This window comes from Aythya ferina (genome assembly GCF_964211825.1).
Source record: "Aythya ferina genome assembly, chromosome: 17".
In the NCBI taxonomy this organism is placed as follows: domain Eukaryota; kingdom Metazoa; phylum Chordata; class Aves; order Anseriformes; family Anatidae; genus Aythya; species Aythya ferina.
Genome location: NC_140316.1, coordinates 12,677,278 through 12,699,129, shown reverse-complemented (window position 1 = coordinate 12,699,129; position 21,852 = coordinate 12,677,278). Strand labels below are relative to the sequence as shown.

General features: G+C 48.6%; 2 protein-coding genes across 6 annotated transcripts; one reads left to right on the top strand and one right to left on the bottom strand.

The window, feature by feature from the left end:
- The first annotated feature begins 201 nt into the window (after nt 1-201).
- On the top strand, nt 202-4,438 carry MTRFR (mitochondrial translation release factor in rescue). Of its 5 annotated transcripts, XM_084539409.1 has the most exons (5): nt 314-334; nt 1,434-1,534; nt 1,907-2,217; nt 2,841-3,081; nt 4,106-4,438. In XM_084539409.1, the coding sequence occupies exons 3-4, from the start codon at nt 1,942-1,944 to the stop codon at nt 3,051-3,053; spliced, it is 489 nt and encodes a 162-aa protein (XP_084395535.1). In that variant the 5' UTR covers nt 314-334; nt 1,434-1,534; nt 1,907-1,941; the 3' UTR covers nt 3,054-3,081; nt 4,106-4,438. The 5 variants fall into 5 exon arrangements, with proteins under 5 accessions (XP_084395536.1, XP_084395535.1, XP_084395537.1 ...); XM_084539410.1 differs by lacking the exon at nt 1,434-1,534 and having other exon boundaries at nt 202-334; XM_084539411.1 differs by lacking the exons at nt 314-334; nt 1,434-1,534 and adding an exon at nt 1,611-1,631.
- Nucleotides 4,382-19,768, bottom strand: CDK2AP1 (cyclin dependent kinase 2 associated protein 1). The gene is given in 7 exon segments (XM_084539406.1): nt 4,382-5,212; nt 7,980-8,106; nt 8,968-9,074; nt 19,379-19,481; nt 19,484-19,528; nt 19,531-19,560; nt 19,562-19,768. Coding segments are annotated over 7 exon segments (537 nt in total). The 5' UTR covers nt 19,619-19,768; the 3' UTR covers nt 4,382-5,144.
- Nucleotides 19,769-21,852: the final 2,084 nt, after the last annotated feature.

Below are 21,852 nucleotides of genomic sequence, written 5' to 3'. Positions count from 1 at the left end.
CCCGCCGGGGTTCCGCTCGCTGATTGGCTAGCTTGGCCGGCCGCCAGGCCGCGCCTCCCCCCGCGATTGGTTCGGCGGAGAAGGACGCGCGTCGCTGCGAGGGGATTGGGCAGCGCGGCTACGCGCCGGATGGCTTCCCTCAATCCGATTGGTGGGAGGCGGAGGGGAGGGCGTGCGCGAGGCGCGATTGGCTCCCAGTGGATGCCAATCAGCCCGGAGGTCGCCCCGCCTGCAGGGGCTGCGCGTGCGCAGAGGCGAGCGGGTGCGTGAGGGGACGCGCGCGCATGCGCGGTGCAGCGGGGGGGGGGGGCGGCGGCCATCGCGGGGCGCTGAGGTGAGGGCGGCGGGGCCGGGACGGGACCGGAGGGGCCGGACGGGGCCGGGCCCTGAGGCGCCCTGAGGCTGAGGGGGGGCCGGGAGCGGGGACTACGGGGCCCTACAGCCGTGAAGCCGCGGTGCGGAGCCTCCTCGGGTCCTGCCGCCGCTGGCGCCGTTGCCCCGGGCCCACAGCGCCCCCGGTAACCGGGCTGCTGGGCAGGGGCTCTGCGAAGTTTGTCTGCGGGGTTTTTTTGCGGTTAAAATAATAAAAGTTGGCTTCTAGTGCCGCCAAGCGGAGGTGTTTAATTGCAAATAAAAGCTTTTTACGTTGGCCTCATCAGTGATGTGTAACTTGTGAGGGTATCGGTAGCTCGGTGCTGCTGCTTCGTGTGCTGAAGTATTTTCTAATGAAGTAAATTAAATATTTCAAGCATTAAATCATTTATTAATTGCTTACCTAGCGTCTTGTTGAAAAACAATATTTGACAGCAGTAGAAGCTGGTGTTCCTCATTGTCCATGAGGAGGTGAAGTGTAGTGCCAGCCCCTGTGGCTGTGTTAACAGCCTGACCAGGAGGAAATCAGCGGGTGAAGCAGTGTGTGAATAGGCAGTGGTCTCCTTACACTTTGGTTCTCTCTCCTCCCTCTAAGCACTCTGACGGGCTGCATGGGAAGTCAGGAGAGTAGAAAATGAAGCTTGTTAACAGGATCAACACGGAAGAATGCTTCTGATTTGAAATTTAGCTCACCACTTCAGACCACTCACCAAGTTCTATGTACGCTCTATAGCCCAACCACAACGATTAGAAAACAACACCTTAACGGGGCAAGTTCGAAAGACAAGTCCAGACTACCTAATCCATTTAGGTAGGGATTACTCCGTATCCTGTACTAACCTAGCATAAAATAAAATCTCAGAATTCAAAATCATAGATTAATCTAGAACTGCAAATGTACATCTCTAAGTTCTGCCCTGTACCACCAGGCAGTTTTCGTGACTGACCAGTCGTGCGTCATTCCGACAGGCAAAAATCCCCTTTCCCGTTCTAACTTTAACTTCTCAAGCTGTGTTCTCCCAAATCTTTACAGCCCATAAATTTGCCGCTTTTTCCAGCAGGTTTCTTTCAGTAATTTTGAGTGCTGGTTAAGGCAACAGAGGATTCCTGCACCCGCAGCAGTCCCCAGCAGTTCGAGCACGTTTTGACAGGTGGATTGCAGGTACTGTTGACAGCAGGACAGAACCAGGATGCACAAGGAGTGTCAGCAAAGGCTTTCCTGTCAGGCTGCAATACAAATTTGTTATTCTCCAAGTGGGGTAGGAATACTGATTTAATTTATTTACTGTTTTCCAGATCCATTTCAGCAACGCAAAAATAATCTCGACTATTTTAGGAAACCTAATTGCAATCAGAACTGAAATCCCATGTGGAATGGTAAATGTTTTGAGGCAAATAGCTATGAAATCAGTTCAAAAGGCCTTGAAAATAAATCTATAAGTAAATAAAAACGTCACACAGGATGTGTAGCTAAACTAGAACATCTTAAAATAATGATTCTGATCGTAAACCCTATTCCCTACATCTGTTTCAGGTTTCTTTCCAGAGAAACTGTGTCTTCATTTCTGTATGAATGTCCCAAGTTTATTGCATTTTACATTCTTACTGAGAGAAGCACGTACAGCATCTTGGAGACCATGGATTTTGAGGAAGCAGCAACTTTCCCTGCTCAGAATGCCCTTGCTTCAGGCAGCAGGAAAGAAGAACTCTCTCAATCTCCTTGGACTAACTGAGGCAGAATTAGAAGAACAGTTTGTAAGAGGTGATGGCCCGGGAGGTCAAGCCACTAACAAGACAAGCAATTGTGTTGTCTTGAAGCATGTCCCATCTGGGATTGTAGTGAAGGTAATGACATTTTAATTCGTTTAGTCCCAAGTTGCAGCATGTCCTCCAAGTCTCCTTTTATAGCGAGCATAATCACAGCACAAGTGTGACAGAGGAAAAGTTTATTTATACGTATTGTAAAGAACCTCAGCACAAAGCAGTTTTGGTTAATGGTAGCTAAATAAATGTGGGGTCACAGCCCATCTTCCTAGCTTTGGCACACAGTGCTATTTTGTAGTTTCAATAAATTGCATCTCCTTACCCTGCCAGTGACAGCCTTTGAGTTCCTGTCTCCTGCATAAATGTACTCATTAACTCATCCTAATCTGCAAATTCTTTTTAAGCATTACTCTTAGGTACCTATTGTGGGTTAATGCTTTTCAATTAATCTTCACTTCCTTATCATAACAAGGGGGAGACACAGTTCAGTTAAACTCAGAAGCAGGCTTCCGAGGTAATGTGGAAGCGATCTTGTTTGCCAGCAGAATTACAGATTAATGCAAAGGCTGGTCTGACAAGTTCCAGTAGCAAGTAACTATGAGGCAGCCTCACCAAAATACATCATCTGGATACAAAAGTTCTAGCAGGAAAACAAAATAAACAGGTCAAAGTTGCAATAGAAGTGTTGTACTGTGTTTCCTCAGTGTCATCAAACAAGATCAGTGGAGCAGAACCGAAAGATAGCCAGAAAAATCCTCCAGGAAAAAGTTGACCTCTTCTACAAAGGCGAAGATAGCGATGTTTTTAAAGAGAAGAAAGCAGCAGAGAAGAAGAAGCAAGAGAAAAAAAGAAGAGCAAAGGAAAACCTAGAGAGGAAAAAGCAGTTTAAAGAGATGCTACAATTGGATAGCAAATAAACATGAAGAACCGACTGGCTCTGGTAGGGTAAGGGAGAAGTTTGTCATACCTAAGCACAATTTTCCTACTAACTATAATGTAGGGTTTCATAAGCACAGCTAAAATATTGAGTAGTGACCTGCTAATACAGTAAGACTGGAGTGTTAAAAGCAGGATGTGTTCTTACATCTGTCTGCCATCATCTCATTGCTCATATTTAATAATCTGTTCTTCTGCCAAGTTCAAAAGATGATAAAGCAAGCAGATCCTTCTGCCTGATATGATAACTTAGGCTGTTTCATAGGAGTTCCAGTAAATAAGGAGAACAGACCTTAAAGGTCTTTCCATCCTTACTCAGACAATGCCTCCACTGATAGAAATCCTTCAGAAACAGTGGCCAGGTTTAGATGAGAAATGAAAAGTTGCTTTGTGCTATTGGTCCTGATGATGGAAACAGATGCACTGATACAAAGAGCCACCAGTCACGGGCTGTCTCCTTCAGATCTGTTAGCTTAACTGCCTGCACAGATGCTCCATCCCTCTCAATTCTGAAAGAATTCTAAACATTACCTTTATGCTTACCTAGAGTGGTGGTGAGCATTGCTGGGGAGCCGGGGAAGGTGCTGCTGCAAGTGAGGGCTCGTCAGACATTTTCTTCCGCTTCAGAGGCAGAATTAGGTCATTAGAGGTAAAGAACAATGTGCATTGGAAGCTGCCTGCTGAGGCAACAGAGTCCAGTTCGTCCAAGCTGTGAAGCAATTAACTTTTCTTCTTGATACTATATTCTCTTCAGGGTTTTGTGGCTCTATATGTATTAGATATCCCAGATATCCTGTCTTCCTTAGGATTTAGATTTGGTTGTACTGTAGTGAACTACAGTTCTGTTTATGCTATGCTGCAGTTAAGTTTGGGTATTTCTGTAACTTCACTCATTTTGATAGTTACCCATTTTATGCAGCTGCTTTTCCTTTGTTACTGTTAATTTGGAGCCACCAGTGAAGTATACTTTCCTATTTTAATGCCATTAAAACGCTAATTGCTTAACTAGAGTTTCTCTTTAATTTTCGGACAGAACTCTCACAGACTGCCACTGTGTTCTGACTTTCAACGATGAAGGGAGAGAGCTTCAAGAACCGAAGCTGTTACACGTATTTTGAAAGCAAGGTACCCTACTAGCAGCTGTACCACCTGCTTAGAGAGATCGACCGCATCAAGGGAAACTCCCCAGCAATCCGCAGGCCCGTTCCCTTGTCCTGAATTTGAGCCTCCTGCATGAAGGTTAAGCCTTTGCTTCTCGTACGTAGAGTATGGATCTGATTAAAGTGACTGTAGATACTTTTAATACAAATTGTTAATGAAAATAAGCTTTATTACATCAAGTAATAAATACATACAAAGATGCAAATAACAGTTTTAGTAATTTATCCAGAATTTTCTTTTTTTTTTTTGTCAAACAAACTGAAATCTCCAGCCTTAATGTAGAAATTAGCTTTTCAGGACGTTGTTATTATTTAATAGGTTTCCCTATTTTCCATATAACTCATGCACTTTAAATGGACTTCAAAGCACTAACAGTCATGCAAATGTTTATGCAAAACGAACAAAAAAGGAAAAGTAAGAGGAGGGGAAGGTTATTTCTAAGCAGGGTCTATGCTGTATGACAAATTGTGACATAGCAGACTACTAGGTACAGCATGCTATTCTGCATTTATTAAAAAAAATCCTTAGAGCTTATGTCAAACTTTGAAAGATTGACCATTTGGGGTTAAGTGAATATAGTGAAAATTAAAATAAACAGAATGGGACTGTGACTGGATAAAAAGAGAACTGAAATATAGCCTGGGAGAGAGAGCATTCCTCTGCATGCAGTTCAGTTTTCATGTTTTAGAAACATTTTAGGGAGTTTTAATGTCTTTACAAAATGCAAACCCTCAGTAAGTTGAAAAATCCTTGTTTTATCATTCTTAACTATACATTTTTGTAAGGGCAAAAAAAAGAAAGATAAAACATTCAAAATAAAGGAATTTGTCTGAACGTTTCAAGAGTCAAAAGGAATAGGTATTACTTTTTCTTCATTAAGAGATGGAAAATCTTGCAACTGCATTGGTGGGCTAGGATCTTGCATTTCGCTCAGTCTCAGCCAAGCATTCCCGAACTAATCCTCTAGCATGAATAATGCCTGCAAAAGAATTGGACATATTTTAAATGATCTCATTAAGGTGACATTTGCAATGACAGTCCACAGAAAGGTTTATGTATTTCTGTCCTGAGTTGCTAAGGCTACCACAGCTTGCCAGAGAAAAGGGAGAGATCCTTCACTTACCTAACATCAGCCACTGCTAAAGAAGTTTGCTTTCCCAAACTGGCATTATAAATTGAAAATAGCCCAAACCAGCCATCAGAGCATTATGAGCTCTGCAGGTCTGCAGTGAGAGGTACAGCTTAACATGCAGTGCAGGTCTATTTACAATCAGGGACTTAATTAGAAAAAAATAAATCTTACCAACCTGTCAATTATTTTGCTACAATGGGGTGAAAGAAATCCAAAGTTATTTTAGCAAGGTCTAAAAGTCTTAATTAATACCTTGGAATAATTTTCCAAGTGGATGCATTAGAATCCAAGCCTTCAAAAAGTTGCCTAAACACAAGTTGCATCTCTTGTAAATATAGGAGGATATTTTTTATGCTGTGTGCAGAAAGTCACCTCCTAACACTGACTCAGCTCCCAGTGTAAATCATCGCTGCTTTACATGCTGCCATATCTACTCTAATCTGGTAGACATAATGTGGAATTTTCCACTAAGAGTCCTGTTGCCTTGAGTTCCAGCAATCTGGACCTTGAGTCTTAATCCTGGATCTGAATCTAGGTTCATGTTCACAGAGCTGCCCAAAGAGTAGAGCTCGAGTTAGATTTTATAATAGGAGACAGACAGATTTCTCTCCAACAAGGTTATGATTTAATGTCAGGAAAAGACGGGTGATTTCTCTGCTCATTCGTGCTCCTTAACAAGGGTGGACAAATGACAATAAGGCAATAGATGAAGTTTCATCTGTATTTAGAGGTAATAGATTCTGTCTCTAGAAGGCTGCTAGCCCAGAGCAGCCTCTACATCCAAGGAGCAGTGATTTGGGACTTGATGTGTGCCAGGCTTTGCAGAGGGTTAAATCGACACAGACAAGTAAAGCTGCATCCCGCAGCTGTGGGAGGCAGAAATGCACACTCAAACCAGTATACTGGGCCTGGATCGGGTGGCAGGACGCCCAGTTTATGCAGCAGAACTACCCTGAATTATGTAGAACACTGGGAATTTGGCCAATTATAGAGGTCAGCAGCCTTTGTGCTTAGAAGCAGGTGGAGCTGGGGACAGGGACTTTATTCAGCAATAACCTCCACATGGCCATGGAGGCTGCAGTCACATGGTTACTCTCAATCATTTCTACTCTCACATTTGCCCATGCTCCTTCAGCCATATGGCTCCCAAAATGCAAAGAGAGGTATGTCTGTGACCAAAAGATGGCAGCAGAAAGTACTTATTTTGGATTTTCTGCAACATTTGCAAGTCAGTCACAGTGGCAGCACTGAATCTTAAACCTACATTAGCTAAGTAAATACTCGCTGCAGGAAGGAGCAAAACAGCTTTGTCTCAACTAACTGAACTGTTCTGTTCAAAGAACGTCTGCGTCTCTCCCGGTCCCTCTCAGGTTGTCCCTGTTAGCCTATTGCCATTCATGATCTATTAATACTGACTCAGGCGATGCAATAAAGAGAGACTCCAACAACATTGATTTTAGCTGGGCCAGATTCCACTTACCACTCATCAGCAGACTTTATTGCATCCTTTCCCAGAACAGCTACTAGTCATTTTATTGCATGTCACGGCAGATATATTACTCTCCCGTAATGGTTGAGCCTTAAATAAAGCTTTGTAGTCTTGAGTGAAGGTAAGGGGGATTTGCGAGGTGGTGAAGTTAGTCTGTTACAATAACATTCCCATTCAGGTTCGAATGAATGAGCCAAACTCGGCACAAGGACCAAGGAAAGGGAGGAAAAGGTAACTCCGTATACTGGCAAAGGACAGAGCTGCCAGCGCAACCATTGTCGGTGGCATTCAGGGTCACTCCAGGAGCTGGAGCAGCGGAATGTCCCACTGCTCCTTCAGAAATATCCCTTGCACGTCCCCTGCAGGGGACAATGTCAAGCTGATGTCAGCAGTGGGGAATGTGGGGGTTTCTTTTACACTGCGAGGAAAGGGCATTTCTCTGACCCCTTTTAGCTGACTAAGCAAAGCTAAAGAGACCTCATCAGCCAGGCCTAAAAGCTTCTGCGTCCCTTCCGAGCGGACTGCTAATGACATCCACTTGAAGCAGGTAATGGAGCCTAAGCAGCCCGACGCTCCACAGAGAGCAGGATCACGTATGTTTGACATCTCGGTCTGAACAGCTTTCGCTGATAAAACCACCTTGTTTTGCCTGTCTCTCTCTCCAGCAGCCTTAGTGATTTACCACCGTGTAATTCACTGCGTATTTCTCTAATCAAAATGCACTTCAGTAAAGGGTCTTGGGTCAAGTAGGTGGGTGATGTTTATGAGAGGAGTGAACTTGGCTGCATATTTCTGAGGATAGGGAGGAAAGGCAGTTGAAGGGGCAAGCAAGTGACTAGGAACCTGGCAGAACACCTCCAACTGACAACATTAGGGTTCTAAACTAACTTAAAACTACTAACTGAAAATCCCCTTGTGCCCATGAAACACATTTGGCCACTAGTTTATCTATCAAATCCAGCAAGAATAGAGTATACCAAAGTTTCAGTTACTGGTTAATACACCTCGTTTACTAACAAGCCCCAGACAGATGTCTGCTTTCAAGGGGAAGCACTGTTACGAAGCTGTATAGAAGCAGTCAGCACACAAAGAGTATGGGACATTTGAAAAAAAATCAAACCTTACCTCGTTTTAGCCTCTCCATCGCACTTTTACTCCCAGCGTACGTGGGTCTGATCTCTTTTCCTAACTCTTCTATGATAGCTAGAAGTTCTGCGTATTTGCTTTGCGGTACTTGACTGCTGCTGGTACCCTGTAGTTGAAAGTAGATTGATCTCTATTAAACGCTGCTAAAAACAAAACAATAAGAACAGACAGCAACTGGAAATTCACAGAGGACCACAAATAGCCCTGGAAGCCACTTTTTTTTTTTTTTTAAATAAAATTTCCTATTTGTTACATAAACATTATTTTCTTTTTGCCCTTCCTGCTACAGTTGGACAAAATGCTACGTGCCCTTCCAAAATCAGGGTTAACTGGGAGGATGCAACTACAAGATTGGAACCTTACGTGAAACAGAAGTTAAATCAGTTCTACAAAAACAGCAAACAGAACTACTTATTTAACCCTCTCTCTGCTTTTATCAATGTTCAGATGTATGTTCTGTGGAGGAGTTAGCTAGGTAGGGAGAGTGAGGTGTAGATAAAACTGCCCATATGATAAGGGGAATCCTGCAAAGTGGTTAACAAATTTCACAGAAAAACCAGCTGGATTCCTGAAGCTGCCCATAGGAATGTCTGTAACACGCACTTCATGAGACTGTAAATCTTATGTTATCAGTTTGCCCAAGGAAAACAGTTAAAGGTGTAGGAATATCACTTTTTGAACAAATAATTTTTAAAAATGTCACAGCCCTTCCTAGCAGAACATAACTCAAGACACGGTTCACTGTGACTCAGAAGGGACTAACAGTTAATTAGTAACTAATCTCACTCAGCACTCTGCTTAGTCTAATTTGATCCCAAGACATGTGCGATGAATCAGTCTGCCATTTGGGTTTGATTTCAAACCTTGGTGGGAGGGAGGAACACCTCAGATTACAGGCCACAAGCCACGCAAACCATGCAGACGTAAGGTCGGTGACCTGGTTAAAGCAAAACAAGCAGAGCTGTACCTGCATCCCTTGTGTATACCCTAGGGACGGGGGTCCGTAGTCGTTTATAAGCTGTCTGTATTGCGCAGACGTTGCCATACTTGTGGAGGGAGAGTGAACGCTCCCAGCTGTAGAGAAAAAGAGAAAAAAAATCTATTATTATCTAACGATGGATTAAACGGTTACATCGGGACACGCTTGAGGTAGCTTTTCTCTTTTCTAAAGCTGTAACCTCTCACCTTTGTCTAAGCCGACTAACGCCATGCCAGAGCCACACTATTCCCTAGGAAGAGAACAGTTAAATGAACGCTTCCCCAATGTTTGCTGTACATTTGAAAATAGCACAGCCTGCAACATTATCAGCCCAAATTGTTTGCCTAAGAGTGAAACGGTGTAACATGACAGGTTGTTCTGCCGCGACAAACCAAATATTAAGGAGCCCTATTTTTGCATATATACATTCCACAGAGATGAGTCTAACGTACTGGGCTATTTTTACTTTTTCGGTGCAAGTTATCTGAAAGCAATTTTGCAACTCAAAGTGTCATCACATGGTCAACGCAAGTTACCCTCGGCACTATTTTCAGCCGATGCCAAAACTATTCATAGAGAACAGTCGGTTGAGGTACATGGGATCTGCTGCTCATTTAGTGACATCGGAGGTGAAGAGCGCTAGCGTTATTCCTCTTTGTGTGATATCAAACATTTTTAGCAAGTCAAACAGGGCGGCGTAAGTAAACCTAAGGAAAAATAACATCTCTTTGGGTTATGGTTACTTTTTCTAGTGTTATAAAAAAATATGTATACGCATACAGGATTGTGACTCAGCTAAGAGTTAAAGAAGCAGACTCAGATGTGATCATTGGCGAGCTGCTCCAGAAATGAGGAATCAAAACACCTCTCCACCCCGCAACAGGAAGAATTTGGGGCTGAGAAGCAACCTTTTGAGTTTTCTTGAAGGCCTTAATTATGCTGCCCCTTTTACAGCTGCTTTAGGGGACCTGCTGGTTATGGACTGCGCACTCAGGACAAAGGCGATGTTCGACCTAGCTGCTGCTCTTTTTCACTCTTGCAGCTAAGCGCCCCTGCATCCACTGATGCTGCTGTCTTCGCCTGCAGGCACAGACACAGCCTGCCTGCTGTCGGAAAAAATCTCCCCTCTTACAAACTTCCTTGCTGCAAATTCCCTACTGCCTTCCCCAGGAGGAACAGATCTTATTCACAGCCTTCATTTGAATCTAAATTAAACTGATGCCAAAAGTCACTGGGGCTCAGAACTATGTAAATCACTAGCTTTGTTTAAAAGTTGCAAGCGATTTCATTCCCTGTTTCCCCTCACTACAAAAAGAAACAGAAAGCCAGTAGTTTGTGAAAAGCACTGCTGAACAGTCTCTCCTCAGTTGGGAAGTCTCTTTCCACTTCAGAATTAATCACAGGATATCACTGTGGTGGCGTCTTTGTTAGGAGAAGAGAGCGCGTTCTTAATTTCAACTAGACGTGAAATCCTAACGAAGGTAAACTGGGCTGGTCACTAGGTCAACTTAAAAAAAAGGAAGGTTTCTCTGTCTTTAACTAAGCTAAATTTTCTGGCTTTACAGTGTGCGTTTCTGTTACTACAGTCTCACGTGGAGCTAATTGTCACATTTTGCTGAAGCATGGTAAAAAAAACTAAACACACCCATGGAGTACGGCTCCTGCACTGTGAAGAAACAGCACGGATGCCAGCTCTGCTCTCAATCAGTTCTTCACATTATCAGCTCGAAATGCATGCACAATTGCAAGATTTCTGTACTTACAACTCAGCCAGTATTTCACGTCCAGATGACTGAATTTCAACACTTATCAAACACGGCACAACAGCAAACCGCATCTTTCCTCCAAAGATTTCAAAATGCTCCAAAAACCTTAACAAACCCTTTGTGCTATACGGTAGGAAGGTTTAATTACCTCGATTAAGTAAAGAAAGACTTAAGCGATTTTTCCTCACGTACAATAAAACAAAAGACCCATCCTGTAAGGACTTGTTCCTAAGCTGTTCCTGCAGGCAGTCACCCATCATGCACACAAGCCCTGGGAGCTCAAACTGGTTCTGAACCAAGGCAAGGACTTGGTTTTTGTTCTGCTGAGTGGGTAAATCGGGATGCCCAAGCCTGGTCATCCAAGACCATTTTCCACCATCCTACCAGTTAATGCCAGTATCGATGGTAATTGTTTCAGGTCACGCTGATTGAAACAACTACACGTGCTTCGTCTGTATGAAATAACACCGCAGGGCACGTCGAGGTAAGAGAGAAAGCCCTACAAGAAACACAACATGGCAAAACAAAGCAGTGAATCCGGGGCCAACCCAAGCTTGGCGGACGCAAGGCGCTGCAGTGGACAGGAGCCGGCCTCGGCACGGGAGCACGAAGCCAGGAATGACTCAATCAGCACTCAACTACGAAAAGAAACGAGGAGAACTTTGACCAGGCAGCGATGAGTAAGGACCTGCCGCTGGAGTCTGAGCATCACCGCCGACGGGAATCAGCAGTCAGCTCGGTGGCGGGTGCCGCTTCGCAGCCAGGGGTGCTGTATTGTCTCCCGTACCCAGGCGTATGCAGAGCTGTGCTGCAGACACTAGAGGCCATCGCTGAGTACGGCGTGCCCTGCCAAATGACAGATCGTGGTAACCATGGTGAGTTTACCCGTTTCTTTGCAGTCTGCATCAAAAATGTAATAAGACATAATGCCATGCGCCGACCACTTTATCAGCAGCAGCAGGCCCGGAGAACAAAGAAAAGGATTCGACTTGGCCGTGGCACTGGGCTCCGCACACCCGTGCCAGAAGTTGCGCCACTCAAACTCTGCTGGAGGGAAAGGAAAATGAAAAATCCCCGATTTTACCCCAATTCAGGATGATGCAATCGTGAACCTGAAATTAATTGTGGGGGTATCATTATCTCGCAGGGTAATGGACCTTAGGCTTTTTGACCTATCACTCCGTATGTTAATCTCGAGGAGAAGCCGTGGGTCTTAGATGACTATTAGTCAATTAACCCAAAATACATCTGCCATCTGCATGTCTGAACATCCTGTACGTCTCAGATTTTAAAAAAATAAATATATCGCCAGCTACTGCTATTACTGTTAGGAAGCAAAATTAGGCCAGCGAGTCTCGCAGTCAAGACCCAGTCAAAAATCAGTTTGATGATTAGGTATTCACTAGAGAGGAAAAAAGGAGGGGGGATCTAAACAGGCTTGCTCTCTCATGTTAAAATAACAATGGAGACAAGACAGTTAAGAATTGACAGGATCGAAAAGGGAGTGTGCTTGGCACTGAATTCGAGTGACACCGTGTATCACCTCCCAAATTGTCTCAGCACTTGCTGCTGTTTAAAACCTAAATTAATGTACACACTTTCCTCCCTCCACTTTCCTAATTAAATGTATACAAAACCTTTTATATACCCATTTATTCTTGTGCCAACAATGTCTTTTATTTCTGTATTCACACAGAAGACTGACAGAAGCGGTTTTTTCCCCACAAAAATACGGTGATTTTCTTGTTAATCAATATTACCCTTTACCAATGGGGGGTAGGGAGAGGTCTACAATACAGCAAAAAGAAATGAGATTTTTTTGCCAAGATCTCTTCCTTCCAGTGGTCTCTCACAGCCCCGGTGAACACCCTGGAAGACAAAGGACCAAGAACCAACCTTTGTTAGCCGGAACTCCCACTGACCAGGAATCTCCCCATTAATTTCCAATAGGTTTGTAGGGATCCATTCGGTTCCTCCGCTACTGCTTCCGAGCCAATTTGCCAGTCTTGAGTTTTAATTCTTAATTGCTGTTGCTTGCTGGAGAAGTAACTGGAAAAGCAGCTTACTGTGCACCCCGCAAGGAAGCAGTGGGAGCAGGAACGCTGGGGGTACTCTTACCTGATCTGCTCCCAGCAGATGCCATGGCATCCATGCAGCTCCTACAGCACCCGGTTTAACTTGCACAAACAGCAAGGAAAAATCAGGAATAGTTCCTCAACTCAACAAGTTACTCCCATAAAACTGACTTAGGCAAGTAGAGCCAACCCCACTGGATATGTGTTTCTCTACCACCTGCACATTGTAAGGTCCTATAAAGCTCCATGTGTAAGCTCCTGCCATTTTACTGACTCTGTATTCAGGAACACGATGGTATCTAAGAAGAGATCCCTGCAGGTATGCAGGATGAGACAGCCAGGAGTTTCCCTGCGAGGATGTAACTTCTGCCCTAAAATGGCCAAGTTTGCAGCAGAGCACATGAGAAGCGTTAACGTGAGCTGCTCCCAACATACACCACGGGGCAAGTACCTTCCAGCCCGGGGAGAGACAAAACCCATCGCAGAGCAGCCGTTTCTGCAGCGGGTGTTTGCACACAGCCTGAAACACGGCTGCAGTGTTCTGCCTGGCTACGAGAACATTTGACTCCCTAGCCCTCCGCACACTTTGGCTGAAGCTCAGCGAGAGCTGAACTTCATCCATCCGCGGGCCACCACATGCGTGTCTGCACAAGCAGATCTACGGCACAGCCAAGCAACACACCGAGCTGTGCAGGAGCTGCCAACCCAGAGCAAAAAATGCTGACAACCCCTATTTCCCCCAGCCCTCCAATAAAGTTTTTTTTAATTTAAAATAATGGACCCCGTTCTCATTCGCACAAAACGTTCCTTATAGGACTGGCTGTGAAAGTTAGATTTTCACCCACTATTTCCCCCCTCAAACAGCCCGTGTGGTAGAAACAGACCTTTCTTTGAATAAAACTATTTCATTAAAAAAAAAAAATCCAGCACACACATATAAATATGTTCTCAAGAACTAGGACATTCTTTACCGTAACAGCCAGAGGCCTTGCTCTTTTGATCTGTCACACTCTGGGCCTTTCCTCTGGTACTCTTGTTCCATTTAATCTTTCCATGTGGATAATGGCCATGTTTTATGTCTGCTCTTTCTTCCTCCTCCCTCGCTTTTTTTTTTTTTAATCAGAAAAACAAAAGACAGTCCCTCAGACTCCCCACCATTCTTCTTTTCTAGCTTAAGATGGGCAATTTCTACATTACTGAGGGGGAATCACAATGGGAATGGTTCAAACGATCTAAGCATTTAAGACGTGTATATCACATGTAGCTGGAGTGAGGGGGTAGGATTTAGGACTAGATTTTAGTCTGGTCCCCCAGACCAGTGTTTGCACCACGGATATGGCTCGAAGTTGTCTTTGATTTGGGCCCTATGTTCCCATTAAAGGATGCAGTGCCAGCGTTGCACAACTGGAGCGCAGCTTCTGGTTTACTTTTATGCAAAAGGAATGAAGTTTGCATGAACCAAAACCACCCTGTAACTCAACCAACAAGTGGTGGGTGGGGACGATGAGGAGATTTGCTGGTTGTGAAAACCATACCGTTCATTGCTTTGAACCTAAGCGCTCTGGTAGACAAAGCCAAAAGTGCCAGCTTTCTAAATGTCCCAACAAGTCCACTCAAAAATTGCTAATTCTGAAACATGCTTACTGTGTTTCTTTTCAGCCTGCTCTTTACCTCACATGGATTTCCAGTCAGCAGGGAACCAGCAAATTTCAGTTTGAATCTCGAGGGTTTGAGGATGGAATATCAGCTACGTATCCTAAAAACTATCCCCTCTGCTAAGACGTGAACACTTTGCTCCCTGCATTGCTTACGGCAGCATTCCTTCCAGCACTCCCACTCTAAAAAACAGCTTCTCAATCTGGACAATATGAAACCTCAGCTGTCTGCAAAGGGCGACAAGCAAGGCATTTGCTCATGCGAGTGTGCGCTGCGGTCTTAATAAGGAATGACCCAGTAGTGTGCTTGGTTTCACCTCGCAGGACTGGATGAAATTGGTCTCTCCAGTTGCAAGCAACAGCCCCGGTTCGGGAAGTTCTTTCTGGTTCACCTCTCAGCAAGAATTTGTGCTGTTCACCACGAGGCTCCTGCTTGCTGTGGGGTGCAGCAGGTGCTCTGTCAGCCCCGTTGGTCCTCAGCTGAGGCAGTGCCTGCTGCACAGGGCACAGCTCCTTCCTTCCCTTGTCGCAGTCTGACGGAATTTGTTTCCCCAGATCCTACACACGCAGGTTTTTAAGCTTTATGACAGGAGTAGGGGTTTGTCTCAATGCCTGCCATTTTTGCAAGAATTGGGATAAAACCAAAGGAATACCCCAAGCTCTTTCTGCTGGCTTCTGGATCTTAAAACTACTGTTCTCAAACCTGTGCATACTCTGAACAAAATGCTGGTTAATATCTCCGACAGAGACAGAAAATGCCTAGAAACAGGGAAAATAATAGAACTATGGAATCACAGAATGGTCTGGGCTGCCCCTGACCCCATTCAGCCTGGCCTTGAGCACCCCCAGGGATGAGGCACCCATAGCTCCTCTGCCTCGCCACCCTCTGAGTGAAAATTCCTCCTCAACACTTCACCTGAACCTGCCCTGTTTAGTTTAAAATCATTCCCCCAGCCGCACACCCCCATCTCCCGGCTGGCCCCACAGCGGAGCCGCCCCGGCCTCCCAGCACCCCGCGGCCTCCTCTGGCCCCGCTCCAGCAGCTCCACGTCCTTCTGGCGCTGGGGCCCCTCCAGGTGGGGCCTCACGGGGGCGAGCAGAAGGGGACGATCCCCTCCCTCGCCACGCTGCTTCCAATGAGGCTCAGGGGACCGTTGGGTGCTGGGCTGCCAGTGCACGGTGCCGGCTCGTGTCCTCTCGAGCCTGGGCAGTCCCTCTGGGTGGCAGCTCTTCCCTCTGAGGTATTGATGGCACCACAGAGCTCGGGGTCACCCGCTGACTTGCTGAGGGTGCCCACAATGCTGCACGTCACCGACAAAGACATTAAACAGCTCCGGTCCCAACACCGCCCTGTGAGGGACGCCACCCGTCACCGGTCTCCACCTGGACATGGAGCCGCTGACCACAGCTCTCTGAGAGCGGCCATCTGGGCAGCGACTGCGACCACCCAGCCCAAATATAAACTAAAAACCAGCAGTCTACAAACTGCACGGCTGCTGTAAAGCTCTCTGCTCCCACCGAAGTCGATGGAGAAGCCCCGCTTTACCTCAGCGCAGCGGCCGGCCCTCTCGCAGAGGAGCTGAGCTGAACAATATAAAGCACAAGGCGAGGAGGAAGCTGTGCCTTGCAGGGCTCAGTACAATAAGCAAGAGAATAAAAACAAAACGCTGCTGTTAGAAAGGGTAACAGAGGCTCCCCTGGGACACGGCAGGGCCAGGTGAGGCTGGAAGGAAAAGCCGCAGCAGCACAGGTCCTGCTTACCTGCCGTGCAGGGAAGGTGCTTGTGAGGGAGGTTAAATGGGGCTCCCCGAGCACAGGCAGTTTGGAAGCGACAGCACTAAAAGCAGAGGGCAGATTCCCAGAGCACAGGCACCCCAGGAGGGAGATGGATAATTTGGCCAAAACACTACAAGCCTGGCTGCAGGCACCCCTTGAAGGGTGTCACCAGTGACCCGGGCAAGGCGAGGAGGAACAGGCACCGAATCCTGCTGCGCCACCACGACCTCCTTCCCACAGCCTGGTGTGAGGCAGAGCAGTCGGCGCCCGGATGCCTCCAGCATCCTGACTCACTTGCGGAGCAGCTGCGTCTTCCTCACCCGCAGCCATCCCCGACCTGCCCACGGAGCCTTCCTCCCAAACTGCCCCCGTCCCGAGGCAGCCCCTCTCCCCCAGGACTTCAGCCCAGGTTTCCCAGTCCCCAGCACGCTCCCGTGCCAGGACGGAGCACAGTCACCCACCGAGCACGACTGCTTCACCTCACCGGGCCACTCACTGAGCGCAGTTTAAGCACAATTTCGCAGGGCAGCCGCTCTCGGGCTAAACTTGAAAGGAGTTAGCTCTGCAGCGAGGACGCGGCTCCAGGAGCTGAGCCTGCCCAAGCACTCCTGCACCAGAAGCCCTGCACTGCAGGGAAGCAGCGTTACCTCCCAGAGGAAAATCCCTGCGAGATCCACAGCTGGCCAGAGCCCTCCGTCGGCTGAGACCAAAATACTCAGCATGCACACGGAGAGGCTTCTGCAGGGCTGGTTTCAGGCCAAAAGGGACAGATTTCCTGTTTTCCTCTCCTCTGCAGGACGGGGGAGGGGGGTTCCTTCACCCCAGGTTTAGAAGCAACCCTGGGATTTCTGCTCCTGGCTGGGGGGGCATTCAGTACAAGCACAATAGCGAAGCAATCTCCTGCAACTCAGAATCAAGCTCCAGAAAGGAGGGGGCCATCTGCAGTCATATCACTCCGAACGCGATATGTGCAACTGCAAGGACTGCTTTGTCTAACTCCCTTGGCCTTAGGCCACGGTGCTGGCAATACCACTAGCTAGAGGAAGAGCTGGTGCGTGAGGATAATGGCAGAAGACAGGGAGGGAAGAGAGAGCCCATTTTGGATTCCGAGGAGGACGTTCTTTCATTGAAAAGATTCTGGGGGTGTTGAGGATGATCCGAACTGAGGAGAGAGGACAACTTAGACAAGAATAGTTCTAACATGACAGCGAACTGCCACTAACTTGCCATTACGGGAGGGGGATAAAAAAAAAAAAAAAAAGGAAGGGGGGGTAGGAAAGATAAAACTGCCTGAAAGAATCTAAAACCCCGATCGCAGCAGGAGCGTTAGAAAGCACACGGGCACGGCAGCAGGAGGACCGGAGGCAGAAACTTCACCGCTCAGCTCGTGCCGTGAGCGGCAAGCTCGCAGCCCTCACCAGCAGAGCAGCCAGCCCCGGGTCCCCCCGCAGCACAACCTAACCCGCACCCCTCACCCACCACCGCAAAATACCACCTTTGTTCCCCCTGCAATTTTACGGCTGTTCCGGAGCGCCAGGCACAGGTTCTCGTGGGAGCCGGCAGGAGAATGGTTTCCCTTGCTGGGCTTTGTTTTGTTTCTTTCTTTTTTTTTTTTTTTTTTTCGCCCTCCGGTGACACTTCTGCTTTTTGTCAAAAATCCTCAGCACATCCCCTGCTTCCTGACCCCCTTGGCGGGGCGGCGCGCGGCCCCACGGCAATCCCCACGCTGCTGCCCGGCTCACCGAGCCCTCCAGCGCTCGCAGCCCCACCGAGCTCAGCTCCAAGCAGGATCGGAGCACGCAGGATCAGATCCCGCACGCAGGCAGCTGAGGCACAGGGACCTCGGCTCCTGCACCAGCCGGTGACAATTCCTCACCGTAAAATAAGCTCGCCACTCTCCCAATAGCTAGGGCAGAGGTGCGCCTCGCTAATCCCTTTCGTTCACCCACATCCCAGGATTACGACCACGCACCGGGGCAAGATCTCCCTCCCTCCTACACCGAGCAGCCAAACTTTCCCCTTCTCAAAAATCAAAGAAATTTAAAAAAAAAAAAAATCAGCCTTTCTGCCTGCGGACGGTCTGGTGGCATCCCCGCCGGCTGGCGCAGCAGGGGAAGGGAGACGGGAATATTAATTTTAAGTCGGCACTTAAACTTCTCCATTTTGGTTCGGTTTAATACGAGCGAGATCCCCTCCAAATTATCCCAGAGCCGAGCGATCGCTGCTGCGGCTTTGTTCGGGCTGCAGCGGGGCGGCCGCGCACCCTGAGGCGCAGACCCCAGCACCCACCCGCCCTCACCTCTGGAAGGCAAGGGGAGGGGGGAAAAAAAATAAATAAAAGGAAAAAAAGTTAATCCCATCAAGGAAACTTTTCAGAGAGGAAAGTTGGAAAGGCTCCTGTATGGATCCAAGGAGGTGTGTGGGGGGGGATAAGGAGTGGTTTTGGGGGAAATAAAGAGGAATTCCCGTGCACCCCCATACACACACACACTTCCAAAAATATTTGGGGGTGAGCGGGGAGGGCTCGCCCGCCCGGGGCCGCCCCGCCGAGCTTCGGCCGCTGAGGGGCAGCGGGGAACCGAACCGAGACCCCCCCCCCGACCCCCCTCAGCGGCGGCGGAGGGAGCGGGGCCGGGGTCCCGGGCGGCCCCTCAGCCCCTGAGGAGCGTGAGGCGAGGCGAGGCGCGGGGCGAGCGGCACTTGCGGCGTCCCGCCAGCAGCGGTCCTCGCTGAGGCGCCGCCGGAATATTCCTGATCCAGATCAATCAGCCGCCCCGGGGAGCCGGGCATGGAGGAAAAAGCCGGCGGCTGGAGGAGAGCCCCCCCCGCTCCCTCCCTCCTTCCCTCATCTCCTCCCCTTCCCCGGCGGCGGCTGAGGCGGCGGAGGCGGCTCGGGGGGCGGCTCGCGGCGCCCCCGCGGAGGGGCGGCGCGGGGCGGGCGAGCGCCCGGTAATGGCGGCGCGGAGCCGGGCGCGGGGAGCTGGCTGCCCCGCCATCGCGGGACCGGGCACCGCAACTCGAAGCCGGGGCTGGCCGCGGGGCTGCCGGGGGTTGGGGTGGGGGGGGGCCGGCACGGCGGAGCCCCCCGCCGCACGCCTCCCAAAAACTTGGCACCCAGTTGACTTACCCGGGGTGAGGGGAGTCCCGGGGATGTGGGCGTTCAAGTTGGGCTTGTAGGACATTCCCAGAGACATGGCCAGCGGGGGCGAGGAGGAGGAGGAGGAGGAGGAAGGAGGAGAAGAGGCGTCCCGAAATTCCCCGAAGCGTCTCCGCGTCTCTCCCAGACACTTTGGGTTGTTTACAGCGGTAGCAGGCACCGGCAAATATGGCCGTCAGTTATATTGACACCCACAATGCAATATATCATCCATACATCATGAGGAGACGCCGATCCCAAAACTTTAGGGGAGACGAGGCAGCCGCCCGCCGCCCGCCGCCGCCGCCCCGCGCACCGAGGCGCGGCGGGGGCGCGGAGGGGGCGCGGCGGCGGGGGGGTGCCGCCGCCATCCCCTCCCAGACAATGGAGCTCCCCTCAGGGACGCCGCCGCCGGAGGAGCCGGGGCGGGGAGGGAGAGAAGGAGGGGAGAGGAGGGGAGAGGAGGCGGTAGAGGAGAGAAGGGGGGGAGAGAGAAGCCGGGAGGGGGGGGGGGGGGGGGCGTTTTAATCAACTTCGCAAACTTTGGCCGCAAACTTCGCCTCCGCCGCGGCCCTGCCCGCGCCGTGAGGGGAAGGGCTGCAGCCCCCCGCCCGCACTCACCGGGCCCAGCGCTGCCCCCCCACACACACACACACACCGATTTCTGTGGAAAATACCTGTTGATAATTTTAGAATATCGTGTTTTTTTCTCCCCTCGGATGCCGCCAAGGAAAAATCCGCCTTTATTTTATTTTATTTTTTGCTTTCTTTCAGACCGCTTATTATCTACCCGCCTGAAGGTTGAAGGTCGACGGTAGATTGCGGCTTCTGAGGGATTAAAAAATAAATATTTTTGTTCGTAATGGACTCGATTTCTGCTTGCGAGCAGCTGTAAGCTTGCCCACCAAATATATATATTTACTTTTCTAAATTTGCGGGATAAATTATGAAGCTTTTTAGCCTGCGTCTGCCACTCCACAACTCATCTTCCATCCTCTATCATCATTACATTGCTGGGGTTTTATTAATATACAACCATTCAGGAGGTGGATAACCCCTCCAAGGGTACACTGCCCGACCTGAGACCCCCAAGGTGAGACCCCCAAGGTGAGACCCCCATCTCTTACCAGAAGCCACTCCAGGAGCAGTGAGGGTGCCTGCAGTTTTATTGCCCAGGCTAACGTCTGCCCAGTGCTATCTGCTGCTTTCAGTGCCAGAGATGGCAAAGGCAGGGAGCCCAGTCCCACTCCTTGGAAGTCAGGGGCAAATTCCTTTGAAGTGACGCTGGTTCAGGCCTGTAGCATCTCTGGTCGAGGGCTGCTCTGCCAAGGGAGGCAGAGAGCATCTCCCTCACACAGACACAGAAAAAAATCGTGGGGCAGCTGGGTGATTTCCTCAGCAGGGAGAAGAATTGAGTGAGCCAGATATTGAGCTCCCCAGCTCATGCCCTAACAACTGCACGCTGCGTGAAAGAAGCACCTGAAAATTAGGACATACATAAATTTATTACAGTTTTGTATTTTACCTCACGTCCAAGTGCACGACTGCAGCTATTGTGCTGAAGCCCAGAGTAGCACAGATTACTCTTACAAGTGATCTGTGCTCTCACCTCTCAGAGAGGGGACCTGAGAGCCCCAAGCACAGAACTATATGCTAGTGACAGTATTTTGACAGCGGTGCACAGGGCTTCAAGAGTGTAATTCTCATGAGTCCTGAAAGATTGTGCAGGTAAACCCTCACACCCTGTGCTGTGTCATTTAGAAATCTGCATCCCCAAAACTTCGCACTCAGCTTTGTAAATCGCTGCCTGCCTGCTGGTTCCTGGACGGGCAGTGAAGTCCTGCAGGCGAGGGGCACGCCGTGCTGGGATTTTCCATTGCTGCGTGGTTGTTTACAGCCACACCAAGTGAGTGCGAAATGGGAGTGTTCAGAGCCTGCCGTGTTTTTCACGGCTTTGCACCAACTCTAAAAAACTGCACTCAGGGCAATGCTGTGAAGAACAAGATCTGTGTTTTGCCTGGTTTTATAATGATGGCTTAAAAATATACGATATTCCGGGACATGGGTGGGGTGGCATAAGGAGATGATTTGGTAAAGATTAACCTTTTTTCAGCCCAAGATATTACTAGCTTTGGAGGAAACTGATTTAGCGTGAGATGCTCAGGCTTGTAGGGCCAGAGTACTTGCCCTGTAAGTGGGAACCCAGTAATACCACAGCATCACTCAGTCTCAGTATTTTATGTCTGCTCTTCTGTTCTCCTGGTGAACGATCTCCTGGTCTTATTGCTTGGCCTCCGAAGTTATGCAAGCTCCAACTGCCTTTGCTGGCTGCCTGTTGATTTTTGCAGATACCGCGGACGTTGGCTTGGATAGGAAGTACCTACAAGTTCTTCCTATCTGCCATGTGCTCTGTGGAGTTTTACTGAAGTTATTTTGAGCCAGGTGTGGCCACAATAAAACCACCA